Raw genomic sequence first — 21,605 nt, forward strand, 5'->3', positions numbered from 1 at the left:
TTATGTGGGCGGCTCAATCTAGCATACAATTAAGTACATGCTTATATACAAATTCTAGTTAAAAAGTTTTTTATTAAGAAAGATTTTTGAGTAATGAATACGATTCAAGTACGTAAATTCGATTATTTTCCATATAATATTGCATAAATTTCGGAGAACTTTGAAATTGGCAATTGAAAAATTTATTTGCTAGCATAATGGTTGAATTGTGTTAAGGCATAACATAGACATAAAAACTTTTTGTATAAGGCAATGATTGCCCTTACAGAAATTTGATGAACCTAGAAAATTACAATTTTTAAAACTGGTTTAAAACTGGTTTAATTTAAAAGTATAACATTTTCTTATTACATTTTACAATAGAAGAAATAAATCGTTTACTGTTTTCAAAATTTTAAAATTGGTTTGGATTCGCTAACATTTAAAATACTAGCATTTTCATGTTTTCGAACGGTTGTAATTTGAAGGGAAATAAGCAAAAAATTTAATTGCTGTAGAAATAATGTACAAAATATCAGCTTTCTATTTTGAAATTTTATGAAATTTTGTAAATAGATGGATAGAATTGATGCTTTTAGGGATTACTTTTTAATTTTTTTTTTGAAAAGTTCTTAAAAATTACGACTGTGACATGGTTATATATTGTTTACATAGACTAGATATCATCGAAGAACTATAGCTCTCACCTTATTTTATGTTTCTTAGGTATTAAATATAAAAGTCTTCTTGAAAAATAAATATTTTTTTATACATTATGTCTAAAAGATTTTCATATATATTGAAATATTTTTACTTGTGGATTTTTTTTAAGGTGAATACCTAAAATTTTTGAAACGAACTATTAAGTATATTTTTGAGGTCTTTCTATAATTTTTAAATTTTACTATTTTAATAGTAAACTGAATATGATTCATTTATTTGAAAATCTTAAAAGACGCAGAAATATTCTGAATTTTTAAAGCGCAATGAATTACAATTGTCTAAATTAAATTCCTATTATACTTAGCATTATAATATACAGGCACATAAACATACGTCAAGGAGCATAGACACAAAGTTTAGATCAGACACAAAATATTCAAACAATGTCATAATAATTTTGAAATTTTATTGGTTCAGTGATATTTAAGGGGTTTGAAAGTAAAAAAAAATTATATAGTACTTTATAAATTGAATATCCTTATAACAATAGATGTTTTTTTTTTATTTCACTTAAAACGATTAAAATAAATTTAAATCAAAAATTATTATTTTCTTTCCTTTCATTCTTGAATTCATAAGTTATATTATAGTTTCATAACCATTAACAAGCATTTGATACAATTCAAAATTTATGAAATGAGTAAAACGGGAATTATATTATAGAATAAGGATGAGGAAGTCTCGCTACATTTTAGTTTTCTACAAAATTCTTCGAAAATAAATTTAAAAACAGTTTCGTTACTTTTTATTTTTAATTTTTGTGATCATTTCATATTTTAATTCCATATATAAAACCCCTTAAATTTACGCTAGATTATAAGTATTTAATTTAATAAAATTGGGGCGGGTAAGTTAGAAAAAAGTGAAATTTTGCAACACAAAAAAAATTTACAGCCTGAAGTCGTTTTTATTCACGTGATTGTAATAACGCAGATACGGCATTGCATTTATACATACATAAGTCTATTTTAATAAAATGAAAGTATAAATATAAAACCTTTAATAATTTCTGATTTAAAGTAATGAATACGTACGTATTTCTTCGAATATTGTGAATCCTGTATTAAAAAGTAAAAAAAAATTAAAATCCTTTTTTTTTTTATGTCAGTGAAATGTAAATTGCGTACATGTTTATTCATATTATATATGAATGTCTGTCTGTTCCATGATTTTTTTTTATTATAGTCGAATATCACTTGAGTAAAAAAAATGGAAATAAAAAAGATCCAATTCTTTACTTTATTTTCGTTTATTGTTGTCTTCTAATTCGAGTGAAAAATATGCGGAACTAAATCGATTTTATGTGCATCAATGAGTTTTAAATAAAATAAGTGAGTTTACGGCGAAATCTTTCAATTGACAATAATAAGTTAACGTATATATTAAAAATAAAAATTTTAAAAAGTGTTATTTTAAGTAAGCATTTGTTTATTTTTATAAAATTTATGGGCGCAAGGAATATAAGGTACAGTTTTTTATTTTCAAACCCTTTATTAGCCTTTCTTTATGATAAAAAACACCATTTAATTCGGTTGCAATCGAAACAGAACTTAGGGTAAAATATCTAATAGATAATTTTTTTTGCTAAAAATATGTAGGTCGCATTAAATATCAAATATGAAAATATGTTTTAGAGGAAAAAAAATTTGTCTATTTGTAACTATTCCAATTTCGTTTTCTGGGCCTCTGATATGTCATCTTTAAATTAATTGTTGACACAAACTTTAAATATTTTGATGAAGGGATGTCTTGAGGCAAAGAATATGCTAAGGATGCAAATGTATAAAGACCATCTGATTTAATCTTCAAAGTATATTAATAGCATTGAAAAATATGTTCAAAGTTTATTATTTTTTTGCTGATCAGTGTAAATCTAAGTATGTTTACAAAATAATTTCTCTGCAGATAAATTTTCACGTGTTATAAAAGTAATAACAAGTTTTCTAGCACTTATATTGTATCAAAGTGCAAGTAAACTAAAGCAATAACTTATAAAATTTTTAAAGTTAGTTTTCTTTTTTATGAACGAATTCGAATTTTAAGATCAGAGCATCTATCAACACAGTGACTTTATAAGGTTGTAGGGTAAAATGATTTTATTGCACGTGCATAATAAATAATCTTTTAAAATGAAAGGAACATCCCAATTTTGTTCTGAAAAAAATGCTTTTATGTATATTTAGTGTGTGTGCAAGGATTCAAATATAAGTACATATTGTCTTTTGTTTTCCATACTACACACACATTATAGTTTATTATAAAGGATTCTCATAGAAAATAGATAGAAGAGAAAAAAATTTTCTACAAGGAAATCGCTTCAAGCCATTTTATTCATTTTTATTTTATAAGGATTTTGCTTTATAAAGGATACTCTCTTTTTTCTAAGTCCTATTTTATCATTGTGTTTTTGTTTTTTTGGTCTTATTGCATTTCAATAAATAAAAAAAATTGCATTGAATTACGAGATATTTAAGCAAGTAGAGAAAAACATTGTAGAATTATTTTTTTTGTTCTATTTTAAAACAGGAAGAAAAATGATTAAAGAAAATATTCTGGGAATTTTTTTTTGTTAAAATATTAAGGATATGAATTTTAATATTGAAATATGCGGGTTGGTATTAAGTGTAAGACAATGGCATCGATGTAAAATTTCGGAAGTTTTGCATAAAGTAATCAGGAAATATAAATTTTGTTGACTCAAGTTTCGGATATTCGTCTATTGAATCATAAAAATGAAAATTTATACAAACCTAGCCAAATTGCAGAAGACTTTCATTATAGATTATTTTATCAGAAATAAATAATCTATAATGTTTCTAATAAATATAATATGCTCTATCAATAATCATAAAAAAATAGCAAATTTTAAATTTATTTAACATTTTTTATTTTCAAGCAATGCTTATAAAACAGTTAGTGAAATATTGTTAATCTATGTTAGGTGAATGGGTTTATGAAGTGATTTTTATAACTCTAACCTTGTTGTTGTCAATTATATAAATATTATTCTATAAATTTTTGTTAAAATTAGAGAATTAAAGTTAATGCTGTATTTAATAATTAAAATAATTTTAAAAGAAAGCTAAACTTGCTGTGCAATTGCGTAGAAATACTGGATTCTAAATTCTAGAAAAGCTTCACGTAATACTAATTATTTTTTTGTCATAATAAATTTATAAATTTAAACTCGAAAATTTTATGCGAGTATATATTTTAAATGAATATTAGGTTAGTTGTTTCATTCATTAACTTATATGTACAGTACAATAAAAAATTATAATGTTAAATAGGCAAGATACAGAGCAAGTTACATTTTGGTTGATGATCTGATTTTTTGTAAAATTCTGCTTTCTCTTTTATTCAATTATTGTATATGTTGGATATACATAGCTGTCGATATTTCCTTTGTGTAACGCCTATACTTATTAAAGTGGGGAAACTTTGGTATAAATGACACTTCTTCTTGAGTGTTTAATAAAGCTTTTATTTAGTATAGAAGTGCTCTTTCTCAAATTATGCTAACAATATTTTATACAAACAATACCGTAATATTTTAGTTACAATATAAAAGACATTTGAGGATTTACCTTTAGTGAATAGAATATCATACAATTTTAGTTCTAAAGTTTAACAAAAATGATCGTTCTCTTGTTAAAATCTCAATATTTGCAGTGAATCTGGATATTCACTTATAGCAAGTCAGGTCAACTGTTGTACAAGTACGTAATAGTATTACTTAGGTACTCGTTATTAAAAGCAATGCATTTATGATTCCTATTATCACAATGACTATTATTAATAATAGATTTTTTTAATCTATTTTGTTTGTGTTTTTTTATTCAATTTATTCATTGATTTCATTGATATAACAGTAATAATATTATTATATATTGTTTTTGAAGGCAGAGAGAGAGACCAAGAAAATTAATAAAAAAATAACGAAAAACGCTTTTGTAAAAAACAAAACAAAAAATAACTTAAGCTGAATATAAAAAAAATAGAATTAATATTTTCTCTTTATTTAATAATATCCTGTCTGTCAATAAATCGCTTGGGATATCCTGCCAATTTGGATCAGAAATTTATTTATATGAGAACCACAAATTGGCCCAAAAGTATTTTCTACAAAATAACATAAAAGTAAAAATAAAAATAAGTCAGAAGCAAATAGAAAAATTATAAAAGTGTTATGAATATAAAAACATTGCAAAAATTTTTAATAATATTTCTACCAACATTCGGTTATAATTTATTTTTATTTTACCACAATAGTGTACAACATTAAGAACTTATATACAGTGCTACAAAGTAACAATATCAATAACGTGGCAATATGATTATTGTTTAATAATTTTTATTTTTACCATGTTATGGTTTTACTACATTACATTTGCTTATCTGCGTATACCTTATTACGAAAATATATTGTGTTCTACTGATCTGATATGAATAGAACAAGGGTGAGCGTAAAATGTTATTGAACAAGGAGTACCCCACGAAAACAAAAAAAAATTGTTTTATATTTACTTTATATACGTATTTTATGTGTACTATTTTATAAATATATTAAAATATAAGCGTATAACAAAATAACGTAATAGTAGTTTCAGGCACAGCAATATTATAAATATCACAAATATGTTGGGTAGTATGTACATACATCTACATATTTTAAATTATTTAAATAAAAGTACGTTCGAGGAAAAGAAAAATAAATAACTATAAAAAATTTCATGCATACAGTTTGAGGACGGAAATTCGAATTTCTCTCAATTTTAATAATTTATTAAATATGGAAAATGTTAATTATATTAACACCTTTTTGTTTTTATTTTATTTTTTTTTAAATAATGCTATAGAAAATGAAAATTCCGGTTTACGTAATTGTATCTAGGCAAATAATATTTTATTATATACAATTAAAAGAAATTATTTCGAAATAAATATTATAAATATTTAAAATATTTTTTATAAAACTATTCTTGTAAATATTTTTGTCATTTTTATTATATGCACGGCATTAATTATGCATTTTATCATTTATTAAATATAAAATTGTAATAAGTAACAATTATTTTTATAATAAATTTTGTTTGTATCGTTGAAAAATTTAATTAAATACTTGTAAAGATTTTATTTAATTCTAAATTTATTTATGAGAAACAAATAGCTATTGCAAATCGACGTCTGCTGGCGGAATATTGTATTACACGAACACAATAAACTTCCGTATACATTCACACCATGGGATGAATATGTAAAAGTAAATTATATTTATATTAATAGTCCTTAGTATTGATGGAATTTATTTTTATTTTGACTCCAACAAAAATATATAGTAAATAACTTAAATATTGTCGGTATTATGGAAATAATTTAAATTTCCTCGGTATTACGAAACTGATTTTTTAAAAGTTTCGAGTTCTATATATAGAAACAATCTGAATTTTATAAGTTATCTTTATAAAAAAAACCCAAGTAACTCTAACGTTAGTATTTTCGAAAAAATAACGTTGTAAATTTTACACGTACCTGCAAAATTACATTATTGTGTATATTTTCGTTGTAAATGCGTTTTTTTCGATGTACAAAAAAATTTCATAATACCGACGATATGGTTTCTTTTCATGCAAATCGAACGATGATATATGGTGAGATTAATTTTACAAAATATGTTATTGATAAAAAGTATGTTAAAAAGTAAAAAAATTATTTTGTGTCTTGAAAGAGTTTGGACCTTTTTAAAATTTTATAAAATATTTAAAATTTTCTGTACTCAATTTGCAGATATACAATGATTAGGTTTGTTGAACTTTTCAAATCGCATAACATATGGCATCAGTAATTTCAACTACAATTAGTTAAAACGAAAAAAAAAATAGAGTTGGCCTTTTCAACTCTGTGATACCCGTACGAATTTGTTATCCTATGTGCGAATAAAGATGCCATAACTGACTTTGGGATAGACTATGCATTAATTTATGCAAAATTTCAGTGCTATGTGTTTTTCAAAATACCGTGTGTTGCAAACTACTATTGAAATTGTATGGCAGCTACCCGAAAGAGCCAAGAAATTTTAACAAATTTTATCAAGCACATCGTCCCTACTAATATATTTGTTTGTGTGAAATTTCAATACCACACCTTTTATAGTTTCTGAGATATACCCAAATAATTTTTGAAGTTGTACGACAGCTACCAGAAGGAGCCAAGCAATTTTAACGACTTTTATCAAACACATTGGCGCTACTAATATATTCGCTTGTGTGAAATTTTCATACCATAGCTTATTTATCTTCTGAGATATAGCCAAATAACTTCTGAAGTTGTATGGCAGGTACCAGAGGGAGCCAAGTAATTTCAACGACTTTTATGAGGCACATTGGCCCTACTAATATATTCGTTTGTGTGAAATTTCAATACCATAGCTTTTATAGTTTCTGAAATATAGCCAAATAATTTTTGAAGTTGTACGACAGCTACCAGAAGGAGCCAAGCAATTTTAACGACTTTTATCAAACACATTGGCCCTACTAATATATTCGTTTGTGTGAAATTTCAATACCATAGCTTTTATAGTTTCTGAAATATAGCCAAATAACTTTTGAAGTTGTATGGCAGCTACTCGAACCGGTACCCCGATTATATCCAATTTAAATAGGGTTCTGGCACTTACTACAATAAATCATTTGTGAAAATTTGATGAACTTAGCTCAATTAGTTTTTGAGTTATCGTTGGGACGGACGGACGGACGGACAGACAAAGCTAAATCAACTCAGAATTTGACGCTGATCAAAAATATACACTTGAGCCTATATTTAAGACCGTTATTTCTTAGCGTTACAAACGGTAAGGCAAATTTAGTATACCCTTCGAACATACGTTCGTACGGGTATGAAAAAATACAATGTAACGCGACTTTCTAGAAATCAATTATAATTTTTATTTTGCTACTACGAGTACACTTGTCGATTTTAAGAAATTCGCTAATATAAATGTTGTAGCTTTAAATACGATTGCTCTTTTTAATACATTTTATAAAATATATTATTAAATACTTAGTATTTATTAATATATTTAATACATTTTTTAAAATGCTGAATGCTTTACAAATCATTTTAAGCCGTCTCTCCTAAAACCTCTCTCTCTTCCCCCTATTTCCCCTTGTTCATAGAGAAGATTGTTTGAAGTTATTCTTAATTTGTTGAAGTTTCAGCACAAACCACTATAAAATTCTAAATAAATGAACATTACTATTTTAACTCTCGATGTTTTAATCCTGACCATAATCATGGAAAAATTTGTCACATTGATCTTTACCAGAACATTGTTCATCATTATCCTTCATAATTTTTATAAAATAAGTGAAAGTTATATTGTTCATGTACACACACTTTTTTTTGTGGGTTATTGTATGTATATATGCGTTATATTATTAACCATCCTTGAGTAGGGTTTCAATTCCCCTTAAGTAAATATTTACTTTATTGGATTTTCTCTTTACATACATATTTATTTCTTATATAAGTATGCATTTATATCTAAGTAATCTTCTGAAAATAAATTTGTTTCTTATTTTATGCTTTCATAATATCTAGTTATGCATTATTGTTACGATTATTGTTATTTAATTTGATAGATGGGGTAAATATACATATATACAATTTATTCTTTTTAAACCGAAAAAAGAAATTTAGGAAAAAAATGGAAGTGAAAAATTAAATCAAATAATTGAACTCTATTGAAGTTAGCTGAAATCTGTATAGTTTTATCTTGGTTTATTTATGTAAGAATAATTTGAAATGAAATGCGAATATAAATATGAATACATATTTATTTAATATGAGGATAGGGTAAATAATTCAGTAATTTAATTGTATTTTAACAATAATTTGTAGAGTTCCGACCAGCAAAAGTGAAATATTTTACTACATTCATAAAACATAATTGATTCAGTTAAGTTTATGTTTAGTTAAGTAAAGAATTCGTTACGTAAACTCTGATGATAATGCAGTGGGTAGTGCAAATGCGATACGTAACCTAGAATTAAATTAATAATAAATATTTTATTGTTCGTAATTATTAATTTTACATACTTGTTAAGATATACAAAAATTAACAATTTTTCAGGTGAACATTAGTCAAAGTTTGTAAATTTTACTAAGTTTTGACGCGACTTTACGATATTCAGTTTTTTTTTTCTGTTTTAGCTTGTTTCCTTAGAATAAAGTATTTTGAATTATCTTTATATGTATGATTTCGTTATAAATGTCAGGCATTTTCCTAAAAGCAATTATTATAAAAATGTTATAATTTTTATGAATCATATTACAAAATCTGATTGGTATGTTGTTTTGCTAAAATTTTTCGACATTTCTTTTAGGATGCCTAACTTTAAGATATACTTTTCTAAATTAGAGCTAAAAATTCGATAGTTTTCGTAACAATATAATTGTATGAAAACTTCTTATAGTTAGACACATATTTATAGACCCATTTTCAAGATTATCAAATATAAATTAAATAATTGCCACTATTCGATCTTATTAAAGATGGAGAAAAGTTTGTCTTTTCGCTGTCTTGTCTTTTCTAACTTTAATCGTAGGTATGGAATAAATTTTTTTCATTCATTATCCAAAAACTTAATTCATTTTTAGCACTTTTCCGAAAAAAAGCACTTTTACAGGCACCGCCAGTCCGTCTGTCCGTGTGTCTGTTTATAAAACTTCTACACCCTTGAAGATAGAAAGCTCAAATTTAATACGTACATAGATCTTTACTAGAAACTTATTTCAGTAGAACAAAATTTTTACTTACCTCCCCTCCTCTAGAAGTTATACCCCCCAAAAACCCTAAAAATGCCATTTTTTAACTGTTTAGTGTAGTGAAACCATAAGCACTTTTGAAATTTTGCAATCGCAGAAAGGCAGTGGCTTGCTTCCCCCAGCGCGGTATACTATTGTTAAACTTTAGAAAAACAAAATATCCGTTCAAATTTACCGTTATCTAAAGTCCGTTTTTTCCAAATTTTTAATGTCGTTTTTCTTCTAGACCCCAGCCTCTGGAAGCTTGAAATTTTAGGGTTCTAGAAGCTTTTAGGTACTAATAAATGCTTCATTTCGTTGGAAGAAAATTTTTTTCCATCTCCACCTCCTCTTAAGCTATCGCCTCTTGAAATTTGTAAAATTTGAATTTTTGACGCTTTATATTTCCGAAATCGGAAGCTTTTTCAAATTTCTATAAACGCAAAAAGCTAACGGTAAATTCCATGACATTAAAAAATATAATTATTTTTCTTAACTCACACAATTAACCCTTAAAATCGAGCATTATATTAAACCCACTTTTTATTAATTTTTGCTTTATTTTAAAGACTGCATAAATCGTTCATTTTAAATATATGCAATTGTAGAAATAGTTTGGTTTATGAATGAAAATAATTTTAACTGTGTGGTGGATACTCGTATACATAGACTGTATAAAGCAGTATTTTCACTTGCTGAAGTGAAAAGTGCTGCAATATGCAAACCATTGGTTGTACCCAACTTTTTGTAAAACTATTGTTAGTACTGGATAAGAGCCACGAATCACAATTATTTTTTTCCCACCTAATTTTCAATATTAGCGAAAGAGTTAGTTAATAGTAAGCAACAATTCTATGAATGATGGTGGGCAAATTGCGTTCTGCAAAAGATGTAATGATGAATTTGATTTAAGTAAAATATCAGAATATAAATAAATTTTTTTTAATTTTGTTGTCGACGATTAAGAAGATGACTGTGACTGGAAAATTTTCTTATTATTGAATATTACAAGTAATGTATGTACCTACATACATTCATTTTCTGTGTGAATAAAAAGGAAATTGTTTTAGTTGCATATGTTTGCGTGTGTGTAGATTATAAGTAGATGACTGATTGTTTTCATTGTAATAGAGAGGGAAGAGTAAAAGAAGGATATCCCATATATTTACGGAACTCTTGACTTTTCATTGTATAACTTTATAACTATCATTTATTATTTTGTTGCTATTTTTTTTCTTTATTATATTATTTTCATACAAAAGTTCATAAGTATTTTTGGTAGGGTGTAAGGCATATGATTTTTTTTTATTTCTATAAATATTTAAGTAAATATTATCCATATCTTTATATTTTATGTGTGTATGAACGTATATGTTTGAATTCTTCAAGTATACTAGACATAATTCTTTGGGGAATTTTATAATATTAGTTGGTAAATAGTACGTATATAAAATAAAATTTGAACATTCTATGCGTCAAAGATCTCTTCATATAGATAGTTTTCCTTTTTTTGTTTTTTTTTTTATAGGAATTGAATTGAATTGCAATAATAAAAAGGACATGGTGAGAAAAAAAATCAGATATCAATTGGCACTTGTCGTCCTTTATATGTGATTTATTATTTAACTATAATGTAACGCAATGAAAAGGATGACTTTTTCTAATAGTTTAAATGGATGTATGTACGTTGTACATTAATAGGTGTATATGTACATGTATTTGTTCGTCAAATATATTTTATGGACTATTAAGGGATTTAGGTATATATTTTTGCAAGATTTTTTGGATTTGTGTACATAAGAAGTTTATCTGATTAAGTTATTTCTGACTAGACATATTGTAAAGAATGGTAAAATATAAATTATTCTTTTTTAATATTTTAAACTAGTCGAGAAAATTTTACTAGTATAATATAAAAAAGAGCGTGGGGAATTTTTAATTTCATTTAATAGATGTATGTACGTACATATTTTAAGAATTTACAAAATTTATTAATGCACATAAGTGTTACACTATAGTTTGATTTGAGATGCGTGATTGACAATTGGGTTTTTCTAAGGTTAAACAATGTAGTCCTTAGTGCTTTTATGTTACTAATAAGGAATATTGACATGCGCTAAAACTAAGGAATGTTGATATATGCTCAAATATTTTGATTAATAATTTGATAATTTCACACACAATGGAATTTTAAATACATATGACAATGCATTTTCAAGAAAAAAAAGCCTTTTTACCACATTCTGAAGTTCAAATTTTCAGTTTTTAAAATATAAAAAATACTTTCAGTCGATGAAATTGAATTGTTAACACTTAAAACTCTTTAAAATATCACACAAGCAATATTTTTAGGTGTTAAATTTTTATTTGAAATTTGAGAAAGTGAGATTATTATGTTAATATCCAATAACCAAGAATGTACGGATCTATATACGGATCTGCTTATAAGTACATTGAAAATTGCACGATTTTTATTATAAATAACTTCAGTTATTTTTAGAGCTTTCGAGCGAGTTTTCTTATCACGAAATTAGTGTAATTTATGACAACCAATGTCAAAATTTAGTTTTAGATGAAATTAAAAAAAAGTTTGTGTTATTTCTATAAACGTGTAAATTGCGAACAAGTTGAAAAATGTATATGTAAAACCAATTTTTTTTTTTAATAAAAGAATTTTGCTTTTATGCGAATTGGTTATGTACGTATCTCCCAATAGTTCTGATATTGAAGGAAAAAGAAACGTTTTTTTTGCTTTTTGGCAATATGGTATTCTTATTGTAGTCTTTGGTACCTATAGTACGTAGATACGTACTATAGATACTTTTATTATTAGTACGTATAGGTAATTTTATTGTTTCTTTCCGTATAGTATAAAAATTATTCATAATTACGAAAATAAGAAAATTAAAACAAAGTTTTTATTTGTCCTTTATACATATACATTTCATATTATTTCCCTTTTTAAACCGGCATAAAATGGAACTGAACAAATATTGGAAAGGTATTATAAAATTACCATTAGGAGCAAATTTAGGAGCCATATACCACCGGATAGAGGGTCGAAAATGAGTAAAATTGTTGTTCTCAACATAGTGTTTAATCAGAAACATTTCCGAGCTAACAGGGATTTTAAGAAAATTTGACGAAATTCTAATTTGACGATATTTAAGGTTTTTTGCTTATATTTTCCGTTGCAAAAAAGATAGAAGTTTCAAATAAAAAGCATTCGAAAGAGCTTTAAGAAGGCTTTAAATGAATAAATTTATCATATTTATCAGGCAATCATTAAAAATAATTCATATTTATCAGGTAATGTTTGTCGATAAATACGTATAATACAAGGAAATTTTTCCAGTCAATAGTTCAAAAAAATTGTTATAACATTAAAATAACTACTAAAATCAATTTATTGATGAAATATTAATTAATTTAGTTTTAAAAACAGAAGATTTTGTATTTGCTATACGTTTAATATTTAAACAGAATGTTTAAATGAAAACTTCGCTTATATTTTTAACAAATGAAATAAAAGTCAAAAAGTTTTTAAAGTTATTTTAGACAATTGGGCATAGTGTAGTGTTCATATAAGTACATTTGTTTATGTAAATTTTGGTTCTTATAGATCAAAAAAATTTACATATGTGGTCAACGCATAACCGTTTCGCAATATTTATTGTCTATTTTAATAAAAATTTTACAGATGAAAATGCTTTTAAACACTTTTTTCCAATTTCAAGGAAGTTAGTAAGTTTAGTTAATAGTTAAATTCCTAGAGAAATGGAAATTTGACTGTTAGGGAAAGAATGTCCTAGAGAAATGGAAATTAGGGTTTGGGTTTCAAATAATAAACTTCAAGAAATTCTATCAATTGACTTCGTAGATATTGATTTTTTTTCTTCATTATTTAATTATTATGTGCAAAAATGTAAAATCTACACGCAAAAATATCCAGTGTCCGTGATCTGACATGTCGCAAAAGTCCATGATCAATCCGTGCCATAATCGAAATAAACTTACACATAAAATTTGTAACACACAGACCGACATAATTTCCCTTGTTGACGAAGTTTTTCATACACTGATACACGATTTCTTACAGTTAATTATAAAAATGATACGTACCTTATACGAATTAAATGTATAATCGGAAAGTAATCATAATTGTGCATCAATGCAGCGTCGATGCAAAAAAAGTTGCTGATGCTATACCGATGTGATGCGATTACCTGGCTGATGCAATATTATTTTGACATTTTTGGACACTTTTTAAATCATTTGTTTTTTGGCGTTTATTTTGAAAAGGTTTCATGTAAAAGTATTAAAATAATTAACAACTGATAATCTGCTATTAAAATGCTATTAAAAATTTTTTTTTATTTCAATTAAGTTTTGAAGACTCTAATATAATGGAACATTTAAAAATATTAATACCGTGCATAAGGAAATGCTGTGCATAACTTTATTAGTTATTGAGTTAAAATAATAAATTATTTACTTCTCAGCTTCCATTTAAAAAACTTTGTATCTATACAAAATCAAAAAAAAATTTGATGTCAGCTGATTTAATATGAAACGCATACGATGCATATTTTTGACATTTTTGGACACCAAACTTTAAAGTATTACCGTACTGATGCATTTTCGTACATGATTTTTACACGAATACACATCGATGCTGGATCGATTACTTTCCTATTATACCCTTTGTTTTAAAAATTTCAACAGGTTAATTTGTTGTAAAATGACAGGTAAATTTAAAAATTTGAAAACAAAAAAAATTAAAGCAAAGAGAGTAACTATGATATATTATATGTACGTATGTTAAACTTTCATTATGTAAATTTTTAGTTAATAAGCATAGAATAAAATGAAAACGGATTTTTAAATGCTTTATAAAAGTATTATTAATATATTCTAATTTACTATAACAGTGTAATTATTTTACCAAACTTTAAGGCCTTTGAAAAAAATATAGAATCTTATAGATTTTCTCCGCATCAATTTTATATTAGGGCACCAAGCCACTTTTGAAGAAATCATAAATAAATTCCAAATTTATATGGAGTTTAAATGAAAGGGGTGTCGGAAATTATTTGTGTGAAAGATGTTCTATTGTTTTTTGTACAGTTACAGTTTTACTAGCAATGATGAAATGAAATGTATTCCCCTTTATAGAGTGTAGATTAGTATTTCTAATTATTTGTATGCTTTTAAAACTATACTAATAAAATGAGAAAATGAATTTTTTTGTATTTTTTTTCAGATTCAAAATTTCGAAAAATAATTTCAGCTTGGTGGCCTGGTATATGTATATGGCATTAAGGAAGAGTATCACAAAATATAGTAATGAAAAATTTTCGAAAATATTGCAGTTGAGTAGATCTGAAGTAGATTCAAGTAGATTCTCTTTCGATGGGATTCCACCTTGCCGTGGTGAAGGAGCTTAAGTAGGGTCACTGATCATGAGAGCGATGTCGGCGGGTACTACAATTCTGTGGTATCTGGAAGGTGCAACCATGCCGATAAGGTCGAAAGTGAGACCAGAAAAACCAAGAGAATCTCACGGGCTTGAAGTAACGGCGCAAGCCAATCTTCAGCAAGTCCCATGGGCATGAAGTAACAGCGTAAGCTAATCTTCAACAAGTCCCACCCCCCCCCAATCCAATGGTGTTATACGACCCGTGCCTAGTGGACTAGTTGGTAGCCGGGGGGTATACTGGCTACCGCGAACGGAGTCTCTCTGATACCGGGTCGCCTCAGAGAGTAACGATGACCTTATCCTGGTAAGTCGGCTCTGGCAGGATGGACTGTTTTTCCGGACACACTCGTGGGATCAAAATGGAAGATTCGATTAAAAAAATTTTAAAAAAACAAGAGCCAATTGGCACCTCGTCAGAAGACGAGATACTAGCTTCCAGTCAGGAAGCAGGTGTATCGATTGGTGGTGATGAAACCAGTAAGGTAGCAAAACCACCAAAACAATCTACACAAAAAGCTAAAGGAACCAGCCATAGTTCCAAAAGCAGAAAATCAAAAGGACCCGCCTTCGTACTCAAGAAGAGATATTCGAAGGCCATCTTCATTTTAGGCAAGATTGCCCAGAATGAAGCAGAAGGTAAAACTTCTGAAAAAGACGCGGAGGACAAAGTCAAATACCAGAAGGTAATTGACGAGTACAATGCGTATAAGAGCACGAAGCCTCAGGAGACCACAAAAAGAGTAAGGTCTCAAGATGAAGACAGAAATGCTCAAGAGAGCAAAAGGTCGAAGGTCGTCAAGCCAGGGACAACCAGACCTTCAACATCAAATGGAAATCATGCACAGGGGAGAACAATGAGCGAGGTGGTCCGTGATCATCTCCAGTTTGGGGTGGTGGACAGAAAGTCTACCAACCTGAAGTTGTCCTCCGAATTATGGTGCAAGGTCGAAGCAAAATTATCGGAGATGGTAGTTGAACATCTCCTAACGACCGATGGCAACGAAGTCCTGAGCTTCGATTCATCTGAGGTAGTCAGGGGCTACAGGGTGATCAAATGCGAGGACCGGCTTTCCGGGGATTTTCTTAGTTCGTGTGTTGCTAAGATTAGCGATACATGGGATGGGTCCAAGATTGAGCTCATCCCAGCTAAGGAAATTCCTAGGAGACCCCGGGCTCGTATTTGGATCCCTAAGATGAATATTGCGGGGGACAAGTTGCTAAAGGTCCTAAAGATTGCCAATCCTGAGGTGCCGATGGATGATTGGCAAATTATCAAGAAGGAGGAACCTCAGAAAAACAGTGAGTCCTTCCTACTTCTCATTAATGAGGAGAGTCTACAGCCGTTGGACAGGAGGGACAACAGACTGCGGTTTGGCATACGGCATGCCAAGCTCAAAATATTTCGAAATGCGGACCCAGAAGGGGACGCCATAGAAGAAGCGAGCCAGCTCCTTGAACAGATGGAGGTGGCTGATAAGAGCAAGAGCGATGAGGGTAATCCAGGTTAATCTCAAGCATTCGAGATTAGCCTCGGATAACCTATTGATCTTCCTAGAAGAGGAAGACATCGACATCGCTCTAATTCAGGAGCCTTGGGTGAACGGTAACAGGATAAAGGGACTGGGCACCCAGAAATACAACCTATTCTACAGGATTGTAGATCCAGCTGAAGGTAAGATCAGAACTTGTGTCTTAACTAAAAAACATATAAAAGCCTTTCTTTGCTCTAATTTCAGTACCGCAGACATGACGGTGGTGAGGATTGAAGGAAACGGCGGGAACCTATTAATGAGCTCAGTCTACATGGCTCATGATAGGCCTGCTCCACCTCCGGAAGTTCAAAACCTAGCAGAGGTTGGCGCAGCCGAAGGAGCAAGTCTGCTTATGGGTTGCGACGCCAATGCCAGACATACCCTCTGGGGCAGCACAGAGATCAACGAACGAGGTGAGTCTTTATTTAATTTTGTCTTAGATAGTAATCTAGAGATAGCAAATAGAGGCAACACCCCTACCTTCACTTTTCCTAGCACAGACAGGTTTGCTGGCTGGGAAGATGTGATAGATATAACACTCAAAACTAACAACTGTATAATCGAGGACTGGAGGGTATCTAGCAAAAGGTCGTATTCTGACCATGCCTGGATAGTCTTCACGGTGGGATTCGAAGTTGGGAATCCCAAACCTTTTAGGAACCCTAAAAGAACAGATTGGGTTAAATTCAGAGCCATCGTGCGGGCCAAGCTCATGGTCATGCCCGATATTAACAACTATATTAAGGAAGTCGAAGAACTTGATGCGCAAATCAGTAGATTTGAGAAAGTCATGGGCGTGGCTTTCAGAGCATCCTGTCCTTTGAAATATTCAAAAAAAAAGTATCCCCCGTGGTGGAACGAAGATTTGAGTAATCTCCGGAAGATTACCAGGGATGTCTTCAATATCTGCTACAAGAATGGGTTCTGGCAACCTTATAAGGAGTGCCTGAGAGAGTATAAAAGGGCTATCCGTTCCGCAAAAAGCCAGGGTTGGAGGGATTTTTGCGGAACTGTAGAATGTACCAGGGATTCTGCCAGATTGAGCAGAGTGCTTTCCAAGGACCATACCAGTCCTTCTTTTCTGAAGGATGAGGGTGGGACATGGACAAAAACATCTATGGAAACTCTCAATTTACTAGTGGACACGCATTTCCCGGGTAATACCGGGTCGGCTCGGGAGGCTATCCAGTTGGATTCCCTTCCGGGGCAGCCTGTGTCGAGTGAAATGGTTGAAGCTATTATAACGGTGGAGAAGGTTAGCTGGGCGATAGATAACTTCTCTCCATACAAAACGGCGGGGATAGATGAGATATTTCCAGCTATGTTACAGGAGACGAAGGAACTAATAGTTCCGTGGCTTCTAAAAGTTTTTAGAAGTTGTCTTATCCTTGGATACGTGCCCAAGTCGTGGAGACGTGTAAAAGTTGTTTTCATTCCCAAACCGGGAAGAAGGGGCCATGAGGGCGCCAAAGATTTTCGACCAATTAGTTTGACTTCCTTCGTTCTAAAAGCGCTGGAGCGCGTTCTGGAGCTAGGGCTCAGGAACAGAATGAAGGAAGTTCGACTTTCGCCTTCCCAGCATGCATATTGCGGGGGAAGGTCCACAGACACCGCACTACACGAGGTAGTGAGGACTATCGAACAATCTATCCATTATAAGCAATACACGTTGGCGGCCTTTCTAGACGTGGAAGGGGCTTTCAACAATATTGGTTCGTGGGCCATAGAAAATTCTCTGACTCAGTTGGGGTTGGAAGATGCTTTGGTACGCTGGATATTATCCATGCTGCGGACCAGGATCCTGTATTCGGATCTTGGTGATAGTAGTGTCGCAAGGTACATTAGTAGGGGAACGCCCCAAGGTGGGGTGATTTCGCCACTTTTGTGGCTTGTTGTTATGAACGAGGTTCTACTGCAACTTGAAGAAAGGCGAGTGAAGGCAGTGGCATACGCTGACGACCTAGTAATCCTGGTTTCCGGCTTTGACCTTCCAACAATCAGTGGGGTTTTGGAAGGATCTCTAAATGTGGTGAGCTCTTGGGCTAAAAGATGTGGCCTTGGAGTGAACCCAGCCAAGACGGAACTTGTACTTTTTACGACTAAGACAAAAATCCCGAGCTTTGGACTGCCCCGATTGGGTGGTTTGCGGCTCAGTTTGAGTCCGGCAGTTAAGTATTTGGGAGTCATACTCGACTCTAAACTTAACTGGAAGCTTAACGTGCAAGAGAGGGTGAACAGGGCCTGTACGGCACTTTACACCTGCAAAAAGATGGTCGGCAGGAGGTGGGGGCTGAAACCTAGAATGGTTTTATGGTTATACACGGCCATTGTACGACCTATATTAACTTACGGTTCACTCGTGTGGTGGCAGGCGTTGGGGAAAGCTTACAACTGTACCAAGATCGGTAGGGTACAGAGGGCTGCATGCATAAGCATTACGGGGGCATTGAGATCGACGCCCACGGACGCTATGGATGTACTCCTCCATTTGCTTCCACCAGACATCCATATTAAGAATCTGGCCGCGGCAAGCGCCGTTAGACTCAGAGAAGCTGAGTGCTGGCACGAAAGGCCGTATGGCCACGGCAATGTCCTTCAGTCACTACCGGACGGAGTGGTTGCGGATGCTACAGACTATTGCATCCCTAGACTTGAGCTTGACAAGAAGTTTCGGGTTGAGCTTCCGTCTCGCGGGCAGTGGAAAAGAAATCTTCCACTGCAAGGCTTTGATGTTGCTCTCTTCACTGACGGTTCCAAGGATAGGAATGGGGTCGGTGCTGGAGTATTTTCAGAGACTCAGAACATATCGGAGTCATATCGCCTTCCCAACGGGTCAAGCGTGTTCCAGGCGGAAGTATTCGCCATATGGAAGGCATGCGAAATCCTGGGAAGGGATTTGGTTGTGGCCCGGGAGGTCGCAATTGTGACGGATAGTCAGGCTGCGATTCTGGCTCTAAATTCGCCAAAGATATTCTCAAAGTTGGTAGGGCTTTGCTACGATGAGCTGACGAGATTGTGCAGTCATCATAGTATCACCTTACTCTGGGTTCCGGGACATAGGAACATACCAGGAAACGAGCGGGCTGACGAGCTGGCCAGATGTGGGTCGGCATTGGACGGCTCCAGGGCCGAGCGAGTTCTTGTCCCTATAAACACCATCAAAACTGATATATACCGCTTCCAAGTGGCATGTGCGGACCGCAGGTGGAGGGGCCTGAGCACATGTGCAACGGCTAGGAAGACGTGGCCGAAATACGACCATAAGAAATCAATGAGCCTCCTGGCGATGCCTCGACCGGACATAGCTAAGTTAGTGGCTGTGTACACGGGGCATTGGCCTGTGGGGGATCATGCAGCTAGGCTGGGAATTCCCTTTAATACGTCATGCCGCAGTTGTCGGGAGATAGACAAAAAAGAGACGCTTTTTCACTATCTCTGCGAGTGTCCGGCTCTTCAAAGGGCCAGGTTGTTGTCATTTGGGGAAACGGACATAATGGAACTGGGGAACATTTCTAGTAAAAGTATCGGGGACGTAAATAAGTTCCTTAAAAGAACGGGGTGGCTCTGATCGCTGGCCCTGGACCAACGTACTTTGACAACCGGGTTTCACGAGGCGGTGGTAGCAAAACGGCACGTCAGTGCTAATTGGGGTGTTGGCCAGTCGGGTCGCACCGGCCACTCTAACCAACCAACCAACCAACCAGATCTGAAAGTGTCCTAATTCAGATTATCCTTAACGGAAACATTGTATTAATACATAGATATGTATGTACATATGCATGTATAAGCAGAATAATAAAACTAAAAAATGAAAAAGATAATTTTATAAAGGAATAAAAAAAATAGAGACAAGTGTGAAATATTAAAATAAATTCATATGTATTTTCTTTACACATACAGATTTGAGTTTTTTGTGTATTAACATAAATTTACTGTGCAGGAAGGACAAAGAAACGTTTTTTGGAATTCAAGTCGCATCAGATTTCAAATTGCCTACAAAACATTAAAACTAATAAAATATTGAGTTTGTTAAATTTTTTATTTTTTTTGTAAGCATAGTTGGCTTAGATTATTATTTCATAAGTCTTTTAATGAAAGAAAAATAGAAGCTATATTAAAATAAAATAATAAAAAAAAATTAAAATTTTATGTGTGTGCAATAGTTTATTTCTACAAGAATTTAAAATATTTTACATAAATGCCAAATATAAAAGGAAAACTTTATCATTTATATTTTAATATTTGAAATAAAGTGCAATTACTGTGATTTATGCTAAACAATCTCAAGGAAAATTTTTGAAACAAAACTAACTAGAATGAATACATATTTGTTTATTGCTTAGAAATACTCGTAATAATTTGAGCAACTGAAACGTTTTCTGGATACTGGCAAGTAAGTTAACAATAACTAATTTTACAAAAACTTTAATTCAAATAAAACTTATGGCCTGAATTTATAGTTATTTTTTCTCAGTTTTAACAATATTGAAGGACTTTTTTGATTTTGAAAGAAATTTTACATTCAAACTAAAAAGGGGGGGGGATAAATGTATATAGAAAAAGCTCCATAATGTCATTAAACCCAGCTAATAACGGTAATTAATTAAAAACTTCAAAATATTGAAAGTTAAAATAAAAATATCTAAAAAAATTTCTATGTCTAAACAAAATCTGCTGAAAGTTTAATAAAATAAAAAAATTGTTGATAGCCTGCGTTTCGCTGTTTGCGTTGTCGTTTGCTAATTTGACTAACAAAACTAATATTTTGCTCTACGGAATACAGAAATAATCCTCAAAGTTTTATCCTTTCATTGTGAACAATACGTAAGATGAACAGATAGACAGACGGATAGATTGAAAATTTTCTTCAAATTTGTTTAAAAGCAGAATTTTTATTTTGCATTTTATAGGTAGGTAGAATGATTAAATTCAACTAACAAAATTTGGTTTTGGTAAAAAATAGCAAGAAAGGAAAGAAATTAATAAATTAATTATAATAAATTCAATTTCATTTTTTTCTAATTGAATTAAATAAAAATGTCAAATCGAATTCCGAACAAGTGTATGAATAATTACAAGTTAGAATT

At 31.0% G+C, this 21,605-nt stretch overlaps 1 protein-coding gene across 1 annotated transcript; it reads left to right on the plus strand.

Moving 5' to 3' along the window:
- The first annotated feature begins 15,345 nt into the window (after positions 1 to 15,345).
- Positions 15,346 to 16,494, plus strand: LOC129615124 (uncharacterized). Its single transcript, XM_055530201.1, has one exon. The coding sequence runs from the start codon at positions 15,346 to 15,348 to the stop codon at positions 16,492 to 16,494; it is 1,149 nt and encodes a 382-aa protein (XP_055386176.1).
- The last annotated feature ends 5,111 nt before the right edge of the window (positions 16,495 to 21,605 follow it).

This window comes from Condylostylus longicornis, unplaced genomic scaffold (genome assembly GCF_029603195.1).
Source record: "Condylostylus longicornis isolate FDR11 unplaced genomic scaffold, ASM2960319v2 ptg000135l, whole genome shotgun sequence".
NCBI lineage: Eukaryota > Metazoa > Arthropoda > Insecta > Diptera > Dolichopodidae > Condylostylus > Condylostylus longicornis.

What these genes read in the sequence shown, in the direction of transcription:
- LOC129615124 (XM_055530201.1), top strand. Translation starts at nt 15,346, where the DNA reads ATGGAAGATTCGATTAAAAAAATTTTAAAAAAACAAGAGCCAATTGGC.